The sequence below is a fragment of the Cornus florida genome, unplaced genomic scaffold (genome assembly GCF_030987335.1).
Source record: "Cornus florida cultivar Cherokee Brave unplaced genomic scaffold, ASM3098733v1 CherokeeBrave_3.0.0_Hap2_Chr11, whole genome shotgun sequence".
Classification (NCBI taxonomy): Eukaryota; Viridiplantae; Streptophyta; class Magnoliopsida; order Cornales; family Cornaceae; genus Cornus; species Cornus florida.
Window position 1 is genome coordinate 104,782,121 of NW_026775581.1, and position 19,789 is coordinate 104,801,909.

The window sequence follows — 19,789 nt, forward strand, 5'->3', positions numbered from 1 at the left end:
AGGCGAATGACCTACTCTCCGGCGCTGAGCCTGAGGGGAGGTTTAAATGAATCACTCCCCGGCGCTGAGCCAGAGGGGAGGTTTTGCCGAGCCTGACACTTAGGGTCCGAGGCGAGAGAACTACTCCCCGGCGCTGAGCCTGAGGGGAGGTTTTGCCGAGCCTGACACTTAGGGTCCGAGGCGAGATTTTCGCCAAGCCGAACACTGAGGGTCCGAGGCGAATGACCTACTCTCCGGCGATGAGCCTGAGGGGAGGTTTAAATGAATCACTCCCCGGCGCTGAGCCAGAGGAGGTTTATTTCCTATTTTTCCTCAAATCACTTATTATGAGGCCGAAGACTCAAAAATGATAGGAGGCCAAGAAAGCGAGTAACAGTGGCTGTGAAGTTCTCCATTTGTCGACTTTAGAGACCTGCCTCCACTGATACTCCCTTCTTGGCAGCCAAATGTTGTGGACCACGCATATATGAACCGCATTTCTTTTCTATTTCTATCCGATGTGGGACATAGACTAAATTTTGTCAAAAAAGTCGGTGTAAGGAATGCCTCTGGTATTGAGCTTGACAGCCTTAAATACCAGTGGGCCCTCCTTACACCGTAATTAACTATTTGAATATTCCCATATATAACAAAATGTAGCACATACTGTTTTGTCGATGTGGGATAGCTTGTGTAAGCATGCTGGGCCATAATTCATGTGTTTTGTGCCTTGTGTGCTTGTTTTTTTTTTTTTTTTTTTTTTTTAAAAAATCATTGTAAATGCGTTTTAGCAGCTTGCGTCTAATCACATAGTGCGACTTGGCATGTGCATAAAAGTTGCGTAAGTATAGAGTCGTATGGCCCCCCATTTTTATAAAAAGAAAAAATAGAGGAGAGTTGTATTGAATATAGAAGCAAAATAAAGAAAAGTTTGGCTGACTGTGGACATATGCAGCCTTATTTGTGAAGAACTTATAGCAAAATTGACAAACTTAACTAATGGAAATACGTTTTCAGGTGTATTGCGTTCCAAGGAAGCGCAATGGGACGTCCGCCAAATTCGGCCAAACGATATGCTCCTTTCCCCACTACGTCGGTAACTCTGTAGGGTCCGGTCCAATTAGGTTCCAGTTTCTTTACATGAGCTGTCTCCTGCTTCAAAACTCAATCGCCTACCACAAAGCTCCTGAATCTGACGCGTTTGTTATAACTGTTACACACCTACTGTTGGTATGCCGCGAGCCGAATTGCTGCCGCATCTCTCCTTTCGTCCACAAGATCAAGGCTATGTTCGAGTTGTTACTCATTGTTCCCTTCCAGTACCAAGGATGTCCGAAGGGTTGGGATTATGGACTCGGTAGGAATGACAGCTTCGGATCCATACGCCATAGCAAATGGGCTTTCTCCCGTGGGCCGTCTTGGAGTGGTTCGATAAGCCCAGAGCACTTGAGGGAGATTCTCGTACCACTTTGTCTTTAATTTCTCTAATTTTTTCTTTAAGCACCCGAATATCGTGCGGTTAGTTATTTCAGCTTGCCCATTGCCTTGTGGATGACTAACTGCAGCCAATTTTTGCAGGATTCCATATTCACTAAAGAACTTTCTTGTACTCCTGTTATCGAGGTTCTTACCATTGTCCATTACGATGACTTTTGGTTCCCCGAACCGGCAAATAATGTTGCTCCAAATGAAATGCTTTACTTCCTCGTGGGTGACGCTAGAGAAGGCTTCAGCTTCCACCCACTTGGTGAAGTAATCCGTAGCCAGAAGCACATGCTCTTTTTTTTCCATGGTTTTGGGTAACGGACCTACTATATCAATCCCCCATTGGGCGAACGGCCATGGATTAGCCATGGCGTGCAAACCTTCGGCAGGTTGATGCTTTATTGGACCATGACGCTGACATTTGTCACATCTTCTTGAGTATTCCTCGGCATTCTGAGCCAAGTATGGCCGAAAATACCCCTGGGTTAGAATTTTGTGCGCAAGGGATCTTCCTCCGGAGTGGTTTCCACAATCTCCTTCATGAACTTGTTTTAGAATTGTGAGAGCCTCAGTAGGGGTTAAACACTTGAGATAGGGACCGGAGAATGACCTTCGGTACAACTGGTTATTGATGATTGCGTACTTAGCCGCGGTAAGCCTGAGCTTCCTTGCCTCAGCTTTCTGATTCGGGAGAACCTCTTCCTTGAGGTAGGCCTCGATTGGATCAATCCAGTAGGGCTCGCGTGGTACTTCCGGGATCACCATCACCTCTTGCTGGGGATTAATGCTGGGCTCTTCGAGAATATCGATTGGAACAAGCCGAATCAACTCTTCATCCGAAGACGATGCGGCTGCGGCCAATCGATCTTCTTCGGCATTTTCATCTCGTGGTACCTGATGGAACTCGATTTGATCGAACTCCCGGATAGTATTCTCTACAGTATCTTTGTATGACTTCATACGTTCCTCATTGGGAGAATATTGCCCTGTCACTTGATTGATCACAAGCTGTGAGTCACTAAAAACTTTTAAACATCGTACCTGTAGCTGTTTAGCTAGCCGAAGTCCGGCGAGCATCGCCTCATACTCGGCCTCGTTATTAGTAGATGGGAAATCTAGCAAAATTGACTGCTGCAGCTTGGTACCCTCGGGGGTTGTGATGTCAATACCGGCCCCTGCCCTTTTCCGGTTGGAAGAGCCATCAACTCGTAACTCCCAGTATGGCTTTTGAAGTACCGGTTCCTCAGGTTGATCTTCGTATTCTAATAGGAAATCCGCTACCGACTGCCCCTTGTGAGATACCTTCAGTGCATAGGTGATGTCAAAAGAGCTAAGTTCAATAGCCCATTTTGTAATTCGACCAGACAGGTCTGGTTTAGCTAGGATAGCCCGTATAGGGTGATTTGTAAGTACCACTATGCTGTGAGACTCGAAGTAATGTCGAACTTTCCTCTTGGCATAAATTAACGCCAGGATTACCTTTTTTGTCTTGCTGTACCGTGTCTCGGCATCCGTCATCGTTTTGCTTGTGTAAAAGATTGGATGCTGAACCTTGCCCTCTTCTTTGATCAACACTGCACTTGTTGCTACAGCTGATACTGCCAGGTACAGGATGAGAGTGTCTCGGGGCGTTGGAGCAGAAAGGATTGGGGGTCTGGTCATGTAGCTTTTCAATTGATTGAGAACTTCCTGCTGCTGAGGTCCCCACATATCTTTGTTTTTGGATCGAATAGCATCAAAGAAATGTTTATACTTATCAGATAATCGGGATATGAACCGGCTGAGAGCCGCAATTCGGCCGATTAGAACTTGCACGTCCCTGCGGGTTTTCGGCTCCTGGTTTTGTATGAGTGCCTTTGCCTGAACTGGGCTTACTTCTATCCCTCTTTTATTTACGACGTGCCCAAGGAACTGTCCTGACGAGACGGCGAATGAGCACTTGGTGGGGTTCAGCTTCATATTGTACCTCTTGAGAGTATCAAAGACCTCCTGGAAGTGCTTCGGGTGGTCCTTTTTCCGTATACTTTTGACCACCATATCATCGATATAGGCTTCAACTGTATTTCCCAGCAAATTATTGAAAATTTTATTGACGAGTCGCTGGTAGGTGGCTCCGGCATTCTTTAGACCGAAGGGCAACACTCTGTAGCAGTAAGTGCCCATTTCTGTGATGAAAGCGGTTTTCTCCTCATCTTCAGGATTCATGGGAATTTGATTATAGCCGGAGTATGCATCGAGGAATGTGAGCCTTTCATAACCCGTCGTAGCATCCACCATTTGATCAATCTTGGGCAGAGGAAAGCTATCTTTTGGGCAAGCTTTGTTAAGGTTGGTATAATCTACGCATACCCTCCATTTTCCATTCTTCTTTTGAACGACTACTACATTTGAGAGCCATTGTGGGTATTGCACCTCTCAAATGAATCCTGCTTGTAATAGTTTATTTACTTCCTCGGCTATTATGCGATTCCGTTCAGGTGCGAACCGTCAGTGCCTCTGCTTGACTGGCCTGAACTCTGGGTTAACCCTCAGACTATGGCATGAGACTGTAGGATTGATCCCCACCATGTCCGAGTGATCCCAGGCAAAGACATCTGAATTGCACCGAATGACCCTGATCAATGCTTCATTCTCTTCGGCTGTGCAAGATGAGCCAATGTAGGTGATCTTCTGAGGGTCTCCGAGGACTACCTCTATAGCTTCGAGGGACTCCTCGGTAGGTGCTTCAGCTTCGTCTTCTTCCTCTGCCTTGAGATACTTGGGCAGAGGATACTGTAACTGCTATTTGATTGCGTCTTTGGGATTCGCCTCTGACTGAGGTGATTTCAACGCTTTCTTTGCTTCGTGCAGCGTTAGCATGTAACATTCTTTGGCAGCAACCTGGTCTCCCCAGAGGTCGATGACCTCCCTGCCATCGGGGGATAAACACCTCATCACTTGATGAAGTGTAGAGGGGACTCCATTCATACGATGGATCCAACCTCTCCCCATAATGAGGTTATAAGATGGATGAATCTCTGTCACGACGAAGTTTTCCTTCAGAGTTCTTTTTGCTGCAGTAACGGATAGATCAATCACCCCAAGCGGATTCACCTTAGTACCATCAAATCCCATTAGGGGGCCGAAAGTTGGCCTGATGGACGATGGTGAAACCCCCAACTGATCAAAAGCTGTTTTTGTAATGATGTTGGCGCTACTTCCCGGATCTATCAGTACTCTCCTGATCATGTAATTCGCTACCAGGAGGCTGATGACCAAGGCGTCCTCATGCGGGCGCTGGACTCTAGAAAGATCATTGTTACCGAACCCAATGTTGATGCTGCCTGGTGTAACCGTGTTTACCGAAGACAATCTTCGTAGTTATTATGAGCCTCTCTCAGCCTGGATCTGTACAACTCTTCAGACTCCTCATCATCCTTTGATCTTCCGTGTATAGCATGGATAACCTTTACCTGACCGCCCTCTACCCGTCGAGGGTTAACCTCCCGAGGTTTTACGTGCTCCTTCGTGGCGAGATACTCCACCAATTCTCCTCGCGCTATCATGCTTTCTACCTGTTGCTGTAGGGACCTGCAGTCATTGGTGGTATGCCCATAATCTCTATGGTAGGCACAATGTTTGCTTTTGTCCCTCTGCTCCAAGGGTTGTTTCATGGGCTGAGGAGTCGCGAACCTCGTCTTATTCTCTTGGAATAGGCGCGCTAAGGTAGTACGGAGAGGGGTAAGCCTGTCCTCTGTCCTTCGCCTTTTCTCAGACGCTTGGGTGACTTGTGTGGCGGTATGAGGAACCTTCTGCACCCTCGTGCTCGCAGCTTTCTCTCGAGACTTGTTCTCCACTGTGACAAGGGTAGCGTGCTGTGCGCGGTGAGCTACGTTTTCTTCCAACCGAATGTAGATTTGTGCCCTAGCGTTCAAAGTCTGCATATCCGGGGGGGAATATTTGACCAAGGATGTGTGAAACTTGGTTCCCTGGATCATTGCCAGCTTAAATGTTTCGATTGCCGTGGCAGGATGGCAATCTGCTATCTCCGAGGCCTCCATGTTAAACCTGGATAAAAAATCTTGCAGGGTTTCTCCCTTCCTTTGCCTTATGGTAAAAACGCTGGCGATACTTTTCTTCTGCTTCTTATTTTCGCAATACTGGGCTAAGAACATAGTGCACAAGGTCTCATAGTCAGGGATAGACTTGTGTGGCCTATTCCTGAACCATTCTAACGCTGCTCCGGTTAAACTGGTAGGAAAAACCTTACACATCCATGGATCATTATGATCGTCCAGTGCCATCTTTTGCGCATAATGATCGAGATGCCGAGAGGGGTCTCCTGCCCCATCGAACTGGGTGAAGGATGGCTTAGTGAACTTCTTCGGCCTCTCCACAAGGTACACCTCGTCAGTAAAGGGGGTCTTGACCAAGGAGTTCTTATGCTTTCTAGCCATCTCGGCTGGTGTCTGGACTCTCAAGAGCTTCTTTTCGTCGAAGGCATCTTGCATACGTGCGCCATCTGGAACGCCATTGGACCATACCGTAAGCCTATGGCTGGACTCGGCCTGTTCGTCCTGTGTGCGATGCGGGAGATTATCCGAAGCAACCGCCTCGGACCTCGTCCCTTGCTTTTGCTGAACCTCACTAGGTCGAGCCCCGTTGGGTGGTGTCTCGTTGGCTGGAGGCTCGTGAACCGGAGGTAAATTCTGGGTGGGGGGTGGCGCCACAGCATTGCCTGGTGGTGGTTGTGGCGTTAGCCTAGCCATGGCCGTGTGCAGCGTCTGAGTTTGCTGCTGAAGCGCAGCTATCTGGGCGACACTCGTATCGTTTGCTTGCCGGAGTGTCTCATACTGGTGCAAGAACTCTTCTCGCATCTTTTGCATCAATTCTATCTATTGATTCATTGCTGACTCTCCGTTTGACATTCCAGACACGATTAAAGGATTTAATTTGAAGAACAAGTGGGAGTATATTTTGATACGCTTCCCACAGATGGCGCCAAAGTGTAGGTGCAAAATTTCGCTCAACCAATAGTGATTGAGAAAAATAAAACAACTCACTCAAAAAACAATAAAAATAAATAAGAACAATATATAGAGAAGTGTTGAATTGCTTGATCCTTTATTGGAGGTCTTAGCCTCTATTTATATACAAAAGATTGCAAAATTATGGTAGGACTTGCGTTGCTTGCCCCCCAATTCTTTCTATATAACCATTCTTTTCTAGTAGAGTTTTTTCCATTGTCGAATTTTCCATACATAGAACTTGCCTTGCACAGAACTTCCTATCAGAATTTTCCTTATAAGGTAATTCCTTCAAATGGTAGGACTTGTGCATTCTTGGGCTGAATATATTCTGATCCGGCTGGGCTTGAGTAACAGGCCGGATGTTAAATACTCATAAGCTGGGCTGATGACTTCTTGATTCGGCCCTGATGGAAGTTGGAGGACAAATTATAATGGTCTTGGGCTGTAAGTATGCTCAATTTGGGCTTGAACATGATGGGCCTTGAATGCCCTTGTAATGTAGATATGTGTGGTGGTGACATGTGCGCTTTTTATTGGAGGGAGTTTTTTTCCCTCCACACTACCATTCAACTCTTAATTTATTTCCAAAAATTTTAGGTGACCACCTATTGGATATAATCAAATTATGTGTCCCACCAATATGTAATACTTGTTGGAATATTTTTTAAGTCTGAATTTAATAACCACGCCTATATTTGTTATGTGAAAAAAAAAAAAATGGAGAAACAACTGGGCATAATAGGAAATTTGAAAATAAAATAATGATTTTGTGTGAGAAAGTAAATTTTCTTGTATTTTATGCGTCCAAAAATTTTGAAAAAATTTATCGATGCGGGAATCTCACTTTCCCAAAAATTTTCCCTTTCCAGGTAACCAAACTCCCAAAAATTAATTTTCTTTTTGGTTTTTTTTTTTTCCATTCTACCTACTTCACGCTAACCAAATGAACCCGAAGAGAAATGTATGAGAAAGAATCCATAATTCAAAAGAGAAATTGTCAAAAAAAAAGAAAAAAAAAAAAAGACGGAGGAAGAGAAGTAAATTAAAAATTGAAAAAAAGTTAATTCAAAAAAGAAATTGTCAGAAAAAAAGACAGAGAAAGATACATAAATCGAAAATCGAAGAAAAGTTTATGCTTATTTTATTCACTTTAACTCTTATTTATTATTATTATTATTTATTTTTATGAAGGAGACAACATAAAATTGGAAATGAAATTCTTTCATTTTTGTTGCATTTAATATCATTTTTTAATAAATATTAAATATTATTTCTCTAAAAAAAAATATCCCAAGATTTATTTATTTATTTATTTTTGACAAATAAACTAAGAACACAAATTGGTCCACAAATATAAAATTTCATAGATGGATGCCCCCACTAACATACCAAGAAGTTCCAACGGACTTTAGTGGGAGAAATGACCAGAACCTCCCAGAAGTGTCTCGCCTATTCCCAACCTTTCCAGAAACTTCACATACCCCCACCTATAAATTACCCACGACATTCTCATCCCTTCAACACATTGATTCAACAAAACAATCCAAGCAAAATCGAAAGTTTTCGAATCTCTCTCACAACCCAAAACCATTTCAGTAATTTATCTTCCCCAAACAAAGCAGAAAATGGAATTCAGGCCAGTGGGTTTCGACGCCCCAATCTTCCACGCCCTTCAACACATCCTAGACGCCACCGATGAAGCCGACAAGTCCTCCAACACTCCGACTCGCACATACGTCCGCGACGCCAAGGCAATGGCGACAACACCGGCCGACGTGAAGGAGTACCCGAATTCGTACGTGTTCGTGGTGGACATGCCGGGGCTGAAGTCAGGGGACATCAAGGTGCAGGTGGAGGACGACAATGTGCTGGTGATAAGTGGTGAGAGAAAGAGAGAGGAAGAGGAAGAGGGAGCCAAGTACGTGAGAATGGAGAGGAGGGTTGGGAAATTCATGAGGAAGTTTGTGTTGCCTGAAAATGCTAATACTGATGCCATCTCCGCGGTTTGTCAGGACGGTGTGCTTACTGTTACGGTTCACAAGTTGCCTCCTCCGGAGCCCAAGAAGCCCAAGACCATTGAGGTCAAGATTGCTTGAATTAAGATGGCACATCATTCCTATTGGTTTATGATTTTAGAATGTCCTGTTTTAGAGTCTTTCTTAGCTACTATAATTTGGTTGTATGAGTTGGGTGTTTTGTTGTTTGTGAGCTGTGTTTTAGGTTTGCTTTCTGATGTGGAGGTTTAAATATTTTATATAAATCAATGGGATATATTGTCTTTTAAAGAGAATCTGTCTCAGCTTCGTGAATTTTTCCTTTAATGAATTTTGAGTATAATATACAATTTCCATTTTGGGGGTGTGCTGTTCTTAATATTTGGATGATGTGCTTTTGAAAATTGAAACAGCCAATAACTGGATTTGGAATATGATTTAATATCAGTTTACAACAGTAGGGGATTTTTTATATAGAACTCGCCTATCGATTTCTATAAAAGAGCATTGCACAATCTCTAGCAATTATTTCGCAATTTCACATCATGAATTTCTCACTCTCTGATGACCAACCGATTCGTTGTCATTCACCTTCGATCTTGAATTTCGCTCTTTCGATCGATTAGAGTTAGGGCTTCTTCGGAGGAAGCTCAGCCCATCACGAGCGTTCTTAATTTCGATACAATTAACAGTGGGAGCTAGTCAATTGTATGAATTGCCTATAACTAGGGCAAACTATATATGTTAATCGCTCTTATGCATTGCCTCTCTTAACATCCTTATGTAGTGAAAGTTCTTAATTTTATGGGTTTTAAACAGGGTTGATAATGTTGGTGCCAGAGATGGGATGCACATTTCTCAATTACTTCTTTGTAGTTCGCATTTACCTGTCACAATATTTAGTTTATCTTTCAATTTTAGAAGAAACTGAAATTTTAGGACAGTCCACCAGAGTATCTGTGCATATTTATATATACTATATGGATGTATTATATATATACTGAGCTTCAATATGGAATTAATTAAAATTTTCCATGAGTACAAAATAACAATTTCTATTAAATCATATTCCAAATCCAGTTATTGAACATCATCTATATAAAAAATCCCCAACTGTTGTAAACTGATACTAAATCATATTCCAAATCCAGTTGTTGGCTATTTCAATTTTCAATTGAACATCATCCAAATATTAAAAACTGCACACCCCTAAAATGGAAAAAGTATATCATACTCAAAATTCATTGAAGGAAAAATTCACGAAGCTGAGACAGATTCTCTTTAAAAGACAAAATATGCCATTGATTTATATAAAATATTTAAACCTCCACATCAGAAAGCAAACCTAAAACACACCTCACAAACAAAAACACCCAACTCATAAAACCAATTATAAGTAGCTAAGAAAGACTCTAAAACAGGACATTATAAAATCATAGGCCAATAGGAATGATGTGCCATATTAATTCAAGCAATCTTGACCTCAATGGTCTTGGGCTTCTTGGGTTCCGGAGGAGGCAACTTGTGAACCGTAACAGTAAGCACACCGTCCTGACAAACCGCGGAGATGGCATCGGTATTTGCATTTTCAGGCAACACAAACTTCCTCATGAATTTCCCAACCCTCCTCTCCATTCTCACGTACTTGGCTCCCTCTTCCTCTTCCTCTCTCTTTCTCTCACCACTTATCACCAGCACATTGTCGTCCTCCACCTGCACCTTGATGTCCCCTGACTTCAGCCCCGGCATGTCCACCACGAACACGTACGAATTCGGGTACTCCTTCACGTCGGCCGGTGTTGTCGCCATTGCCTTGGCGTCGCGGACGTATGTGCGAGTCGGAGTGTTGGAGGACTTTCTCTACATCTTTCTTTGCAATATTTACCTCCGTCAATAAAAATTAGGAATAATTATACTCACAAGCCAAAAGTGGAAAAATTAGGAATAATTATTTTTGGACTCGGCGGGTTAGCTAGAGATAGTCCCACTCCTATTTAACATGGGGCTTTTGCTGCAGATGAAATGGAAAATTGCTCATACAATTTTTTGTAGGCTTAAATCTCTCTTTGCACTCTGGGTCAATTGAAAAACCTAAAGTTCTTGCATTTGGCGTCAATCAACTCTCTGGTACAATCCATCCTTCCATTTGTAATCTTTCTTTTCTAAATGTTCTCTCTTTGCCTTCTAACCAACTTGATGGCACTCTTTCACCAAACTTGGGTCTGATGCTCCCTAATATTCGACTTCTCCAATTATGGGGGAACAAATTTACTTGACCCTACTGTCTCCATACCCAATTGTACAAAACTAGAAGAAATTGATATTGGAGAGAGTAATTTCAATGGGAAACTAAGAATTAATTTTGGAGGCTTTCAAAATCTTGGTAGAATTACTCTCTCAAAATAATTTGGGAAGTAGTGAACCAGATGAAATGAACTTCATTGATTCTATGGCCAACTGTAGTCTTCGGAGATATTAGATCGGGCTGCTAACCAATTCAAAGAGTTCAACTTTATATCTTCAAAATAATCGATTCACGGGCACAATTCCTGCTGCTATAGGAAATCTTCAAATATTACAACGGGTAATTCTTGGAGGAAATACATTCTATGGGAAAATTGCAGAATCTATAGAAAACTTATAATTGGTGATATAACTTCAGTTAGATGTTAGGAAGCACGAACACGCCTAAAATGATAAAGAATTCGTATCCAATTGTCCGTGTCAGACGTGCCAAATTTACACTTCACTGAAAATAGTATATGATATTTGTGTGCATTATAAATAGTATTTCTGTATTTTCCATTCAATTTTTGTCACCAAGGTATAATACCCTGGTAATTTGCATTCCTTCATCAGTTAGAAAACTTAAACAAATTTACACTTTGCACCAAAAATAATAATAATAATAATAATAATAAAATCCTACCAAACCTTGGCTTATATAAGGTTAATGGAACATACAACCAGACCTTAATCAGTTTGTAAAGTTTTTGGAAATTAATAGTTTTGGTACTTCTAAAAAGGTGCATCTTGAAGAATGTTTAATAGTTTTGGTACTTCTAAAAAAGTGCATCATGAAGAATGCTTAATGGATCCAACCATGTGCTCACCTATCCCTGCCTTTTGTACAAGTGAATCTTTATCAAGATAGATTAAAACATTTTAAGGGTCTTAAAAAAACAAAACAAAACAAAACAAAACAAACGAAAAAAAAAAACACTGGCACCCAACAATCCAAAGTCGTGCTCTAAGCACTACACAAATGCAACAAGAAAATCAAAATGACTACACATAAATAGCTCAATCTACGAGTTAAAAGACCAAGCCATTCGTCCGATAAGAACTGACACCTAACAATTCTGGAGCAACTGAGCTCCTCGTCCACTCAGGTCATAACTTACACAACCATCCCATACGCGATCGCATATACACATGGATATATATACTTATAATAATCATAATCCACACCATGATACAACCATGCTCTTAACTTGTCGCATTACCATAAAAAGGAACTGTTCACTCTATGCCTACCACTCGCCGCTATTATACTCCTTGTACACATCATCATATCAAGATCAGCATACTTTCAATCATTGTCATGGCAACAATATGCATTACTTTAAACACATAGGCATGTGATCACATAAGTAAATAAGCGAGTAGACAAGTAAGCATGCTTTTCGAACAATTGAACACCTTCACACATAAGCACATAGTCATGCAATTCAACTTCCTTATGCAATCCTAGGTAGGCCTCTGCCCGTCGTCCTAATGGTATTTGAACCATCACTTTGATACTTAGTTTGTAACGACCTGAACCCGTGGGTTCGAACCGTTAACCGGGTTCTTACCTGAACCCAAGGTCAACTAAGGGTACAATCATCATTACATGTGCTCTTAGATAGTATTCGATTCATTACATGACCCAAGGTACACCAAATAAAACTTAGAAGTAGAGGGTCAAAGCACTGGTCAAAGGGGCAAGGACAGCCGGCTGGTGGCCTTTCATCGGCCAGCTGAAACTGCATGTTCGGTCGGCTGATGGAAATGATCAGCTGGCCGAAACGATTAGTAAAAATGCAAACTCTCGGGACTTTCTTAAAGTGCACTGTCGGCCGGCTGGAGATGGGGTGTCAGCCGACTGATGATGGAGTTTTGGTCAACCGATGGTGAAGTTCGGACAGCCGAAACAAGGTTTTCTACAACCCAACTTTCTGGAATACCAAAATGTGCACTGTTAGTCGGCTGATGGTCCTTGTCAGCCTACCGACAGGCCCTGAAATGCTGTTATCTGCAACTAAAAACATCAAAAATGCTGAGCTCATTGTGGACCAACTTGATAAATAATATAATTCTGAATTCACGGCAAATACTACACCACATCCCATGACTAAAATCATCAATAATTTGTCACAAAATATACCATCACAACCCATTCATTGCAAGTTGCTTACTTAGTTCCACTTTACAAGAAATACTATCATATGGTTATAGTTACATCACAAAGTGAATACATTGCAAGGTAAGGTTTTACAAAAGAATGGGTTTTCAAGATACAAAAGTTAGGAAAATGAAATTATATCTCCCTTCAAGCTTGTGGTGGGTTGTCATCCGCCATTTCTTTTCCTGAACCCTGAAACATGTCAATAATGAAAGGGGTGAGCACAATGGCTAAGCAAGAGGTGTCTAAGACACACCTCTTGTGACCCCATGAATCCAAATAATGAATAGAAATAAGGAGAATGGGATCATGCCGTGTCGGGGAAAAACTTAACAACAAGTTTTACAATCACAATCAAAATCGTAATGAACTATGCTATGCAATGGGATGCAATGCCATGCAATGTCGCTCCACATTTCCAAAACATTTCCATCCTCGTTTCCAAACCGTTAGTGAAATCCGTCCCATGGCAACTCCATGGCGGCACAAGAGGATGATTGGCTAACTATCCCTGACCCATGGCAACTCCATGGTGTCATTTAGGGCCCAAGTAACTCAACCACACTAGGGCAGTCTCCCTAGTCCCCTCTACGTCCCATTAACGCTGCGAACCCTATGCAACTCCTAGGCGACCGGGTTTTCATAAAAACCTCTTTCAAAACCTTTTTGCCCAAAACAATTTCATTGGTTTTTTAAAACAACTTTTTCCCATTCCATTCTCAATGAAAATGCATAAATGCACCATGCAACTTAAATATCATAATTCTCCATATGTTTGAATTTTAACCATAAAACACATTTGAGAGAAACTATGTAACACACATATCATGCTTTTTACCACATGTACGGCAACTCAAATTACACAAGGCATGTAATATAATGATATAAAGCATGTTTCCTCATAAAATAGCAATTAAAACATAATCACATATCAAATGTACAATAATTTAGTCATTTTTGCAAGAATCAAGACAAATTAGGCATGCTTTACAACAATTTATAAAAAATTGACTCACAAAAATCAAAGAAGTTATGGATTAGAGACCCCTACCTCTTAATTGAAGAAAGTCCCAAAAATTACCCAAATCCAAGCCCTAATTTTGAAATTCCAAGGTTGGCCAAGGTTGGCCAAACGGGACTTGGCTCCAATCAAATCAAAGATCTCGATGAGCCCTTCGACTTGCCACAAACGGCACAAACAAACTCCCAACGGTCGGAGAGAAATCAAAGCTTGAAGCTTTGAAGTAAAAGGAAAAAAAAAAAAAAAAATGAGAGGGAGAGAGAGATTTACGTAGAGAGAGAGAAAGATTGAAGCAAAAAATGGCCTTGTAGCCATAAAAAAAAATAATAAAAATAAAAATAAAAATAAAAAAGAATGGTTGGTCCTACCATCAAGAAAACAAAGATCCCACCTTTTTTTTCTTTTATATATATATAATTAAATTTCCAACCACACACCACGGTGTCCGGTACGCAAAACAAAAAAAGATGAAAATACCTTAAAAAAAGAAATTTACAAAAAATAAAAAATGGTAAAAATCGGAAACATTACAAAATTGAAAATTTTCGGGAAAGTAGATTTTCGCATGTTATGAATTTTCCCTAAAAATTTTCCTGTACAAAACACGAGAAAATTTACTTTCTCGCAAAACTTAGCCACTTTAAATATTTGTTTCCTCTTGTGCCCCTGTCATTTGTTTCTCTCCTACTCTTCTTCACTTTCTCCTTATTTCTCTCCTTGTTTCTCTCCACTTTTCAGTTTCTCCACAAACTTCACGCAGAGGTAGATTTTCTTCTGTAAATTGGTGTAATCCTTATTTAATTATTTATATTTCTATATATGTATATAAAATTAATTTTTTATTAATAATGATTGAGATTGAATAGTATACATACATGTTTTTTTTAGTTTTATTGGAAAATTAGGGTTAGTGTTGGTGTTGTTGGCCATTGGGATTCTTAATTTGATTGGAAACTTACAACTTTCATATTTGAGTTTTACAATTGTTGTGTTCATTAAAGATACAATTTAGATATTAATAGAAATAATTATATTATTATTTTTAATAATATATAATTTTTTATTTTTTTATTTTTGCTAATAATAGATATAAACAATTAGGTATAAGGTGATTCATCAAACACAATTTTATTTTATTTTAAAATATTTAAATTCTTAAGGGTAGTTTTGGTAATAGAATCATTTTCTTTTCATTTTCACCATATCCAAACTGACAAAAATATTATTTTCTAGCAACTTTCTTGAAAATTTTTCCTTTTAACCAAATGCATACTGAAAACTTGATTTTCTTTTCCTTTTCTTTACTTTTTTTCACTTTCACTTTCCATCATAAATTTCTATCTAATCAAATGAACCTTTGGGTTCGTTTGGTTTGATGGTAATTTATGATGGAAAGTGAAAGTAAAAGAAAGAAAAATCAAGTTTCATTCACGCATTTGGTTAGCAAGAAAAATTTTCAAGAAATTTGTGGGAAAATATTACTATTTTATTAGTTTGGATAGCATGAAAAGGAAAAAAAAAAAAATGATTTACTTACCAAAACTACCCTCATAATTTCAAATATTAAAAAATAAATTAATTTTGTGTTGGATGAATTATCTTTATACCCAATTATTTATATTAATTTTTAGCAATTAAATAATAAAATAATGGATTAATAATAATAATAATTATTATTATTTATATTCATATTTAAATTAGACAAACTAAGGAGGACTGCATTTTAGTTGTCAGATTCTTTTTATTATATGTTTTTAATAATAATTATTTATATTTATATGTAGAATATAATTCATTTTTCATAACATACTCATGTTTTATCATAAAATAATGGATTATTATTATATTCATATTTAAATTAGAAAAACTAAGGAGGACTGCATTTTAGGAGCCAGATTTTTTATTTTGTGTTTTCAATAATAATTATTTGTATTTATATGTAGAATATAGTTCATTTATGATAACATACTCATATTTTATTGAATTATTAAATATATCTTTTTTTTTAAGCCCCTCAAAGAAACATTAAATGTCAACCCTAGGATAAAAATTGTCATGCAAAAGTAACATATTTTATAATTCATCACACAGTATAAAACTATATTTAGTTCAAAGTTGTATAGATAGTAAAAAATAAATATTATATTGATTTCCATCTATGTGAAATTGTTATGTCATATAAATAATATGATGACTCAAATTAATCTCTTCTCATATTTCTATTGAGATATTGATAAAAATTAAAAATTATATTATATAATATTCTACCATTCAACTCTTAATTTATTTCCAAAAATTTTAGATAACCACCTATTGGATATAATCAAATTATGTGTCCCACCAATATGTAATAGTTGTTGGAATATTTTTTAAGTCTGAATTTAATAACCACGCCTATATTTGTTATGTGAAAAAAAAAAATGGAGAAACAACTGGGCATAATGGGAAATTTGGAAATAAAATAATGGTTTTGTGCGAGAAAGTAAATTTTCTTGTATTTTATGTGTCAAAAAATTTTGGAAAAATTTATCGATGCGGGAATCTCACTTTCCCAAAAAATTTCCCTTTCCAGGTAACCAAACTCCCAAAAATTAATTTTCTTTTCGGTTTTTTTTTCCATTCTACCTACTTCACGCTAACCAAACGAACCCGAAGAGAAAAGTATGCGAAAGAATCCATAATTCAAAAGAGAAATTGTCAAAAAAACAAAGATGGAGGGAGGAAGAGAAGTAAATTAAAAATTGAAAAAAAGTTAATTCAAAAAAGAAATTGTCAGAAAAAAAGACAGAGAAAGATACATAAATCGAAAATCGAAGAAAAATTTATGCTTATTTTATTCACTTTATCTCTTATTTATTATTATTATTATTATTATTTATTTTTATGAAGGAGACAACATAAAATTGGAAATGAAATTCTTTCATTTTTGTTGCATTTAATATCATTTTTTAATAAATATTAAATATTATTTCTCTAAAAAAAAATATCCCAAGATTTATTTATTTATTTATTTTTGACAAATAAACTAAGAACACAAATTGGTCCACAAATATAAAATTTCATAGATGGATGCCCCCACTAACATACCAAGAAGTTCCAACGGACTTTAGTGGGAGAAATGACCAGAACCTCCCAGAAGTGTCTCGCCTATTCCCAACCTTTCCAGAAACTTCACATACCCCCACCTATAAATTACCCACGACATTCTCATCCCTTCAACACATTGATTCAACAAAACAATCCTAGCAAAATCAAAAGTTTTCGAATCTCTCTCACAACCCAAAACCATTTCAGTAATTTATCTTCCCCAAACAAAGCAGAAAATGGAATTCAGGCCAGTGGGTTTCGACGCCCCAATCTTCCACGCCCTTCAACACATCCTAGACGCCACCGATGAAGCCGACAAGTCCTCCAACACTCCGACTCGCACATACGTCCGCGACGCCAAGGCAATGGCGACAACACCGGCCGACGTGAAGGAGTACCCGAATTCGTACGTGTTCGTGGTGGACATGCCGGGGCTGAAGTCAGGGGACATCAAGGTGCAGGTGGAGGACGACAATATGCTGGTGATAAGTGGTGAGAGAAAGAGAGAGGAAGAGGAAGAGGGAGCCAAGTACGTGAGAATGGAGAGGAGGGTTGGGAAATTCATGAGGAAATTTGTGTTGCCTGAAAATGCAAATACTGATGCCATCTCCGCGGTTTGTCAGGACGGTGTGCTTACTGTTACGGTTCACAAGTTGCCTCCTCCGGAACCCAAGAAGCCCAAGACCATTGAGGTCAAGATTGCTTGAATTAAGATGGCACATCATTCCTATTGGCTTATGATTTTATAATGTCCTGTTTTAGAGTCTTTCTTAGCTACTTATAATTGTTTGTATGAGTTGGGTGTTTTTGTTTGTGAGGTGTGTTTTAGGTTTGCTTTCTGATGTGGAGGTTTAAATATTTTTCATAAATCAATGGGATATATTGTCTTTTAAAGTGAATCTGTCTCAGCTTCGTGAATTTTTCCTTTAATGAATTTTGAGTATGATATACAATTTCCATTTTAGGGGTGTGCTGTTCTTAATATTTGGATGATGTTCAATTGAAAATTGAAATAGCCAATAACTGGATTTGGAATATGATTTAATATCAGAGAAATTCAGAGTTATCTTTGTATCAAATTTGTCTATGTTACTGGCTAATTTTACCTCAATGAAATAAATTAATTGCTCGTGTATTTATTTTTCGAACGCAAATTTTAAATCCTACATTCCATCTCTCCATCTCAATATTCCAAAAAAAAAAAAAAAAAAAATCCCCAACTATTTGTTGTAAACTACATAATTATGATTCTGTTGTACAATATATGTAAACTTGGGTCTGATGCTCCCTAATATTCGACTTCTCCAATTATGGGGGAACAAATTTACTTGACCCTACTGCTCTCCATACCCAATTGTACAAAACTAGAAGAAATTGATATGGGAGAGTTGAAAAGGAAAGATTTGGTAGGAATATTACCAAATATTATTAGCTTTAAATATAATATTTAGAGAATATTTTCTGTAAATAGAATATTGGTCAAATCCTGTAAAATAGAAAATTATTAAATAGCCAGCTAGGTATGTACGTATATTCTCTCCTATAAAGAGAACATGTGTAAACTCGTGAGTGGTGTGTTAATACAGAGAACAATGTTTTTCTATTTTTCTTTCCTTTATAGTTTATATGGTATCAGAGCCACCCTAAGGAAAAAAAAAAAAAAAAAAAAAAAAAAAAAAAAAAACCACTCTAATTTTCTTTTCTGCATAATTTTTTCACTGATTAGCCATGTCTGACGGTTCCTCCATATCATCCTTGCCTATCACAACCCAGTCAACAAATTCGACAACCCAAGCCCTCAGTACCGATTCACCTACCGATTCTCACTTGGTTCAGATCACCAATATTCGCCTTAATGGTGACAATTATTTACGGTGGTCCCAGTCCGTTCAGATGTACATCAGAGGGCGGGGAAAGATCGGGTACCTAACGGGAGACAAGAAGGCACCAGCATCGGAGGACCCAACGTACGTGACCTGGGATGCGAAAAATTCAATGGTGATGACTTGGCTTGTGAACTCCATGGACGAGGATATTAGCTCCAACTATATGTGCTACTTTACGGCTAAGAAGCTCTGGGACAACGTGAATCAGATGTACTCTGATTTGGGAAATCAGTCTCAGATCTACGAATTGACTCTAAAACTTGGTGAGATTCGGCAGGGAGAAGACTCGATCACCAAGTATTTCAACTCATTAAAGCGCATTTGGCAGGACATGAATCTATTCAATGATTATGAATGGAAATGCACTGAAGATGCCAATCACTACAAACGGATCGTGGAGGCTCATCGTATTTACAAATTTCTTGCTAGGCTCAACGTGGAATTTGATGAAGTACGAGGACGGATCATTGGCAGTACTCCACTTCCTCCAATTGGTGAAGTGTTTGCTGAGGTTCGAAGAGAAGAGAGCCTCAAACATGTAATGTTGGGGAAGAAGACTACCAGCGGACCTGTTGAAAGTTTTGCCTTTATTGTTGCCGAGACTGCTACTAATAAAGCAGTCAACAAACCACGCTATACTCGAGAGAACTGCTGGAAAATCCACGGAAAACCAGTGAATTGAAAGAGTAGCAAGCCTGGTGACAGAAATAGGCGTGCGGTTCCTACTGCCAATGAAGCTTGAGACAAATCCCTTAAGCAAGGAACAGATGGATCACCTTCTAAAGCTGCTGAAATTTAATTCCTCATCTGGTATTCCTAATGTTTTTCTTGCACAAACAGGTAGTGCACTTAATGCTCTTTCTTATTGTTTAAATTATACT

At 39.0% G+C, this 19,789-nt stretch overlaps 3 protein-coding genes across 3 annotated transcripts; 2 read left to right on the plus strand and 1 right to left on the minus strand.

Moving 5' to 3' along the window:
• The first annotated feature begins 7,865 nt into the window (after window positions 1–7,865).
• Window positions 7,866–8,763, plus strand: LOC132286833 (17.3 kDa class II heat shock protein-like). The gene has a single exon (XM_059789234.1). The coding sequence runs from the start codon at window positions 8,099–8,101 to the stop codon at window positions 8,567–8,569; it is 471 nt and encodes a 156-aa protein (XP_059645217.1). The 5' UTR covers window positions 7,866–8,098; the 3' UTR covers window positions 8,570–8,763.
• A 1,004-nt stretch (window positions 8,764–9,767) lies between these two features.
• Window positions 9,768–10,576, minus strand: LOC132286838 (17.3 kDa class II heat shock protein). Its single transcript, XM_059789238.1, has one exon. It carries the CDS (start codon window positions 10,274–10,276, stop codon window positions 9,935–9,937), a length of 342 nt encoding a protein of 113 aa, XP_059645221.1. The 5' UTR covers window positions 10,277–10,576; the 3' UTR covers window positions 9,768–9,934.
• Window positions 10,577–17,018: 6,442 nt separating this feature from the next.
• LOC132286836 (17.3 kDa class II heat shock protein-like) lies at window positions 17,019–17,923 on the plus strand. Its single transcript, XM_059789236.1, has one exon. It carries the CDS (start codon window positions 17,259–17,261, stop codon window positions 17,727–17,729), a length of 471 nt encoding a protein of 156 aa, XP_059645219.1. The 5' UTR covers window positions 17,019–17,258; the 3' UTR covers window positions 17,730–17,923.
• The last annotated feature ends 1,866 nt before the right edge of the window (window positions 17,924–19,789 follow it).

What these genes read in the sequence shown, in the direction of transcription:
- LOC132286833 (XM_059789234.1), top strand. Translation starts at nt 8,099, where the DNA reads ATGGAATTCAGGCCAGTGGGTTTCGACGCCCCAATCTTCCACGCCCTT.
- LOC132286838 (XM_059789238.1), bottom strand. Translation starts at nt 10,276, where the DNA reads ATGGCGACAACACCGGCCGACGTGAAGGAGTACCCGAATTCGTACGTG.
- LOC132286836 (XM_059789236.1), top strand. Translation starts at nt 17,259, where the DNA reads ATGGAATTCAGGCCAGTGGGTTTCGACGCCCCAATCTTCCACGCCCTT.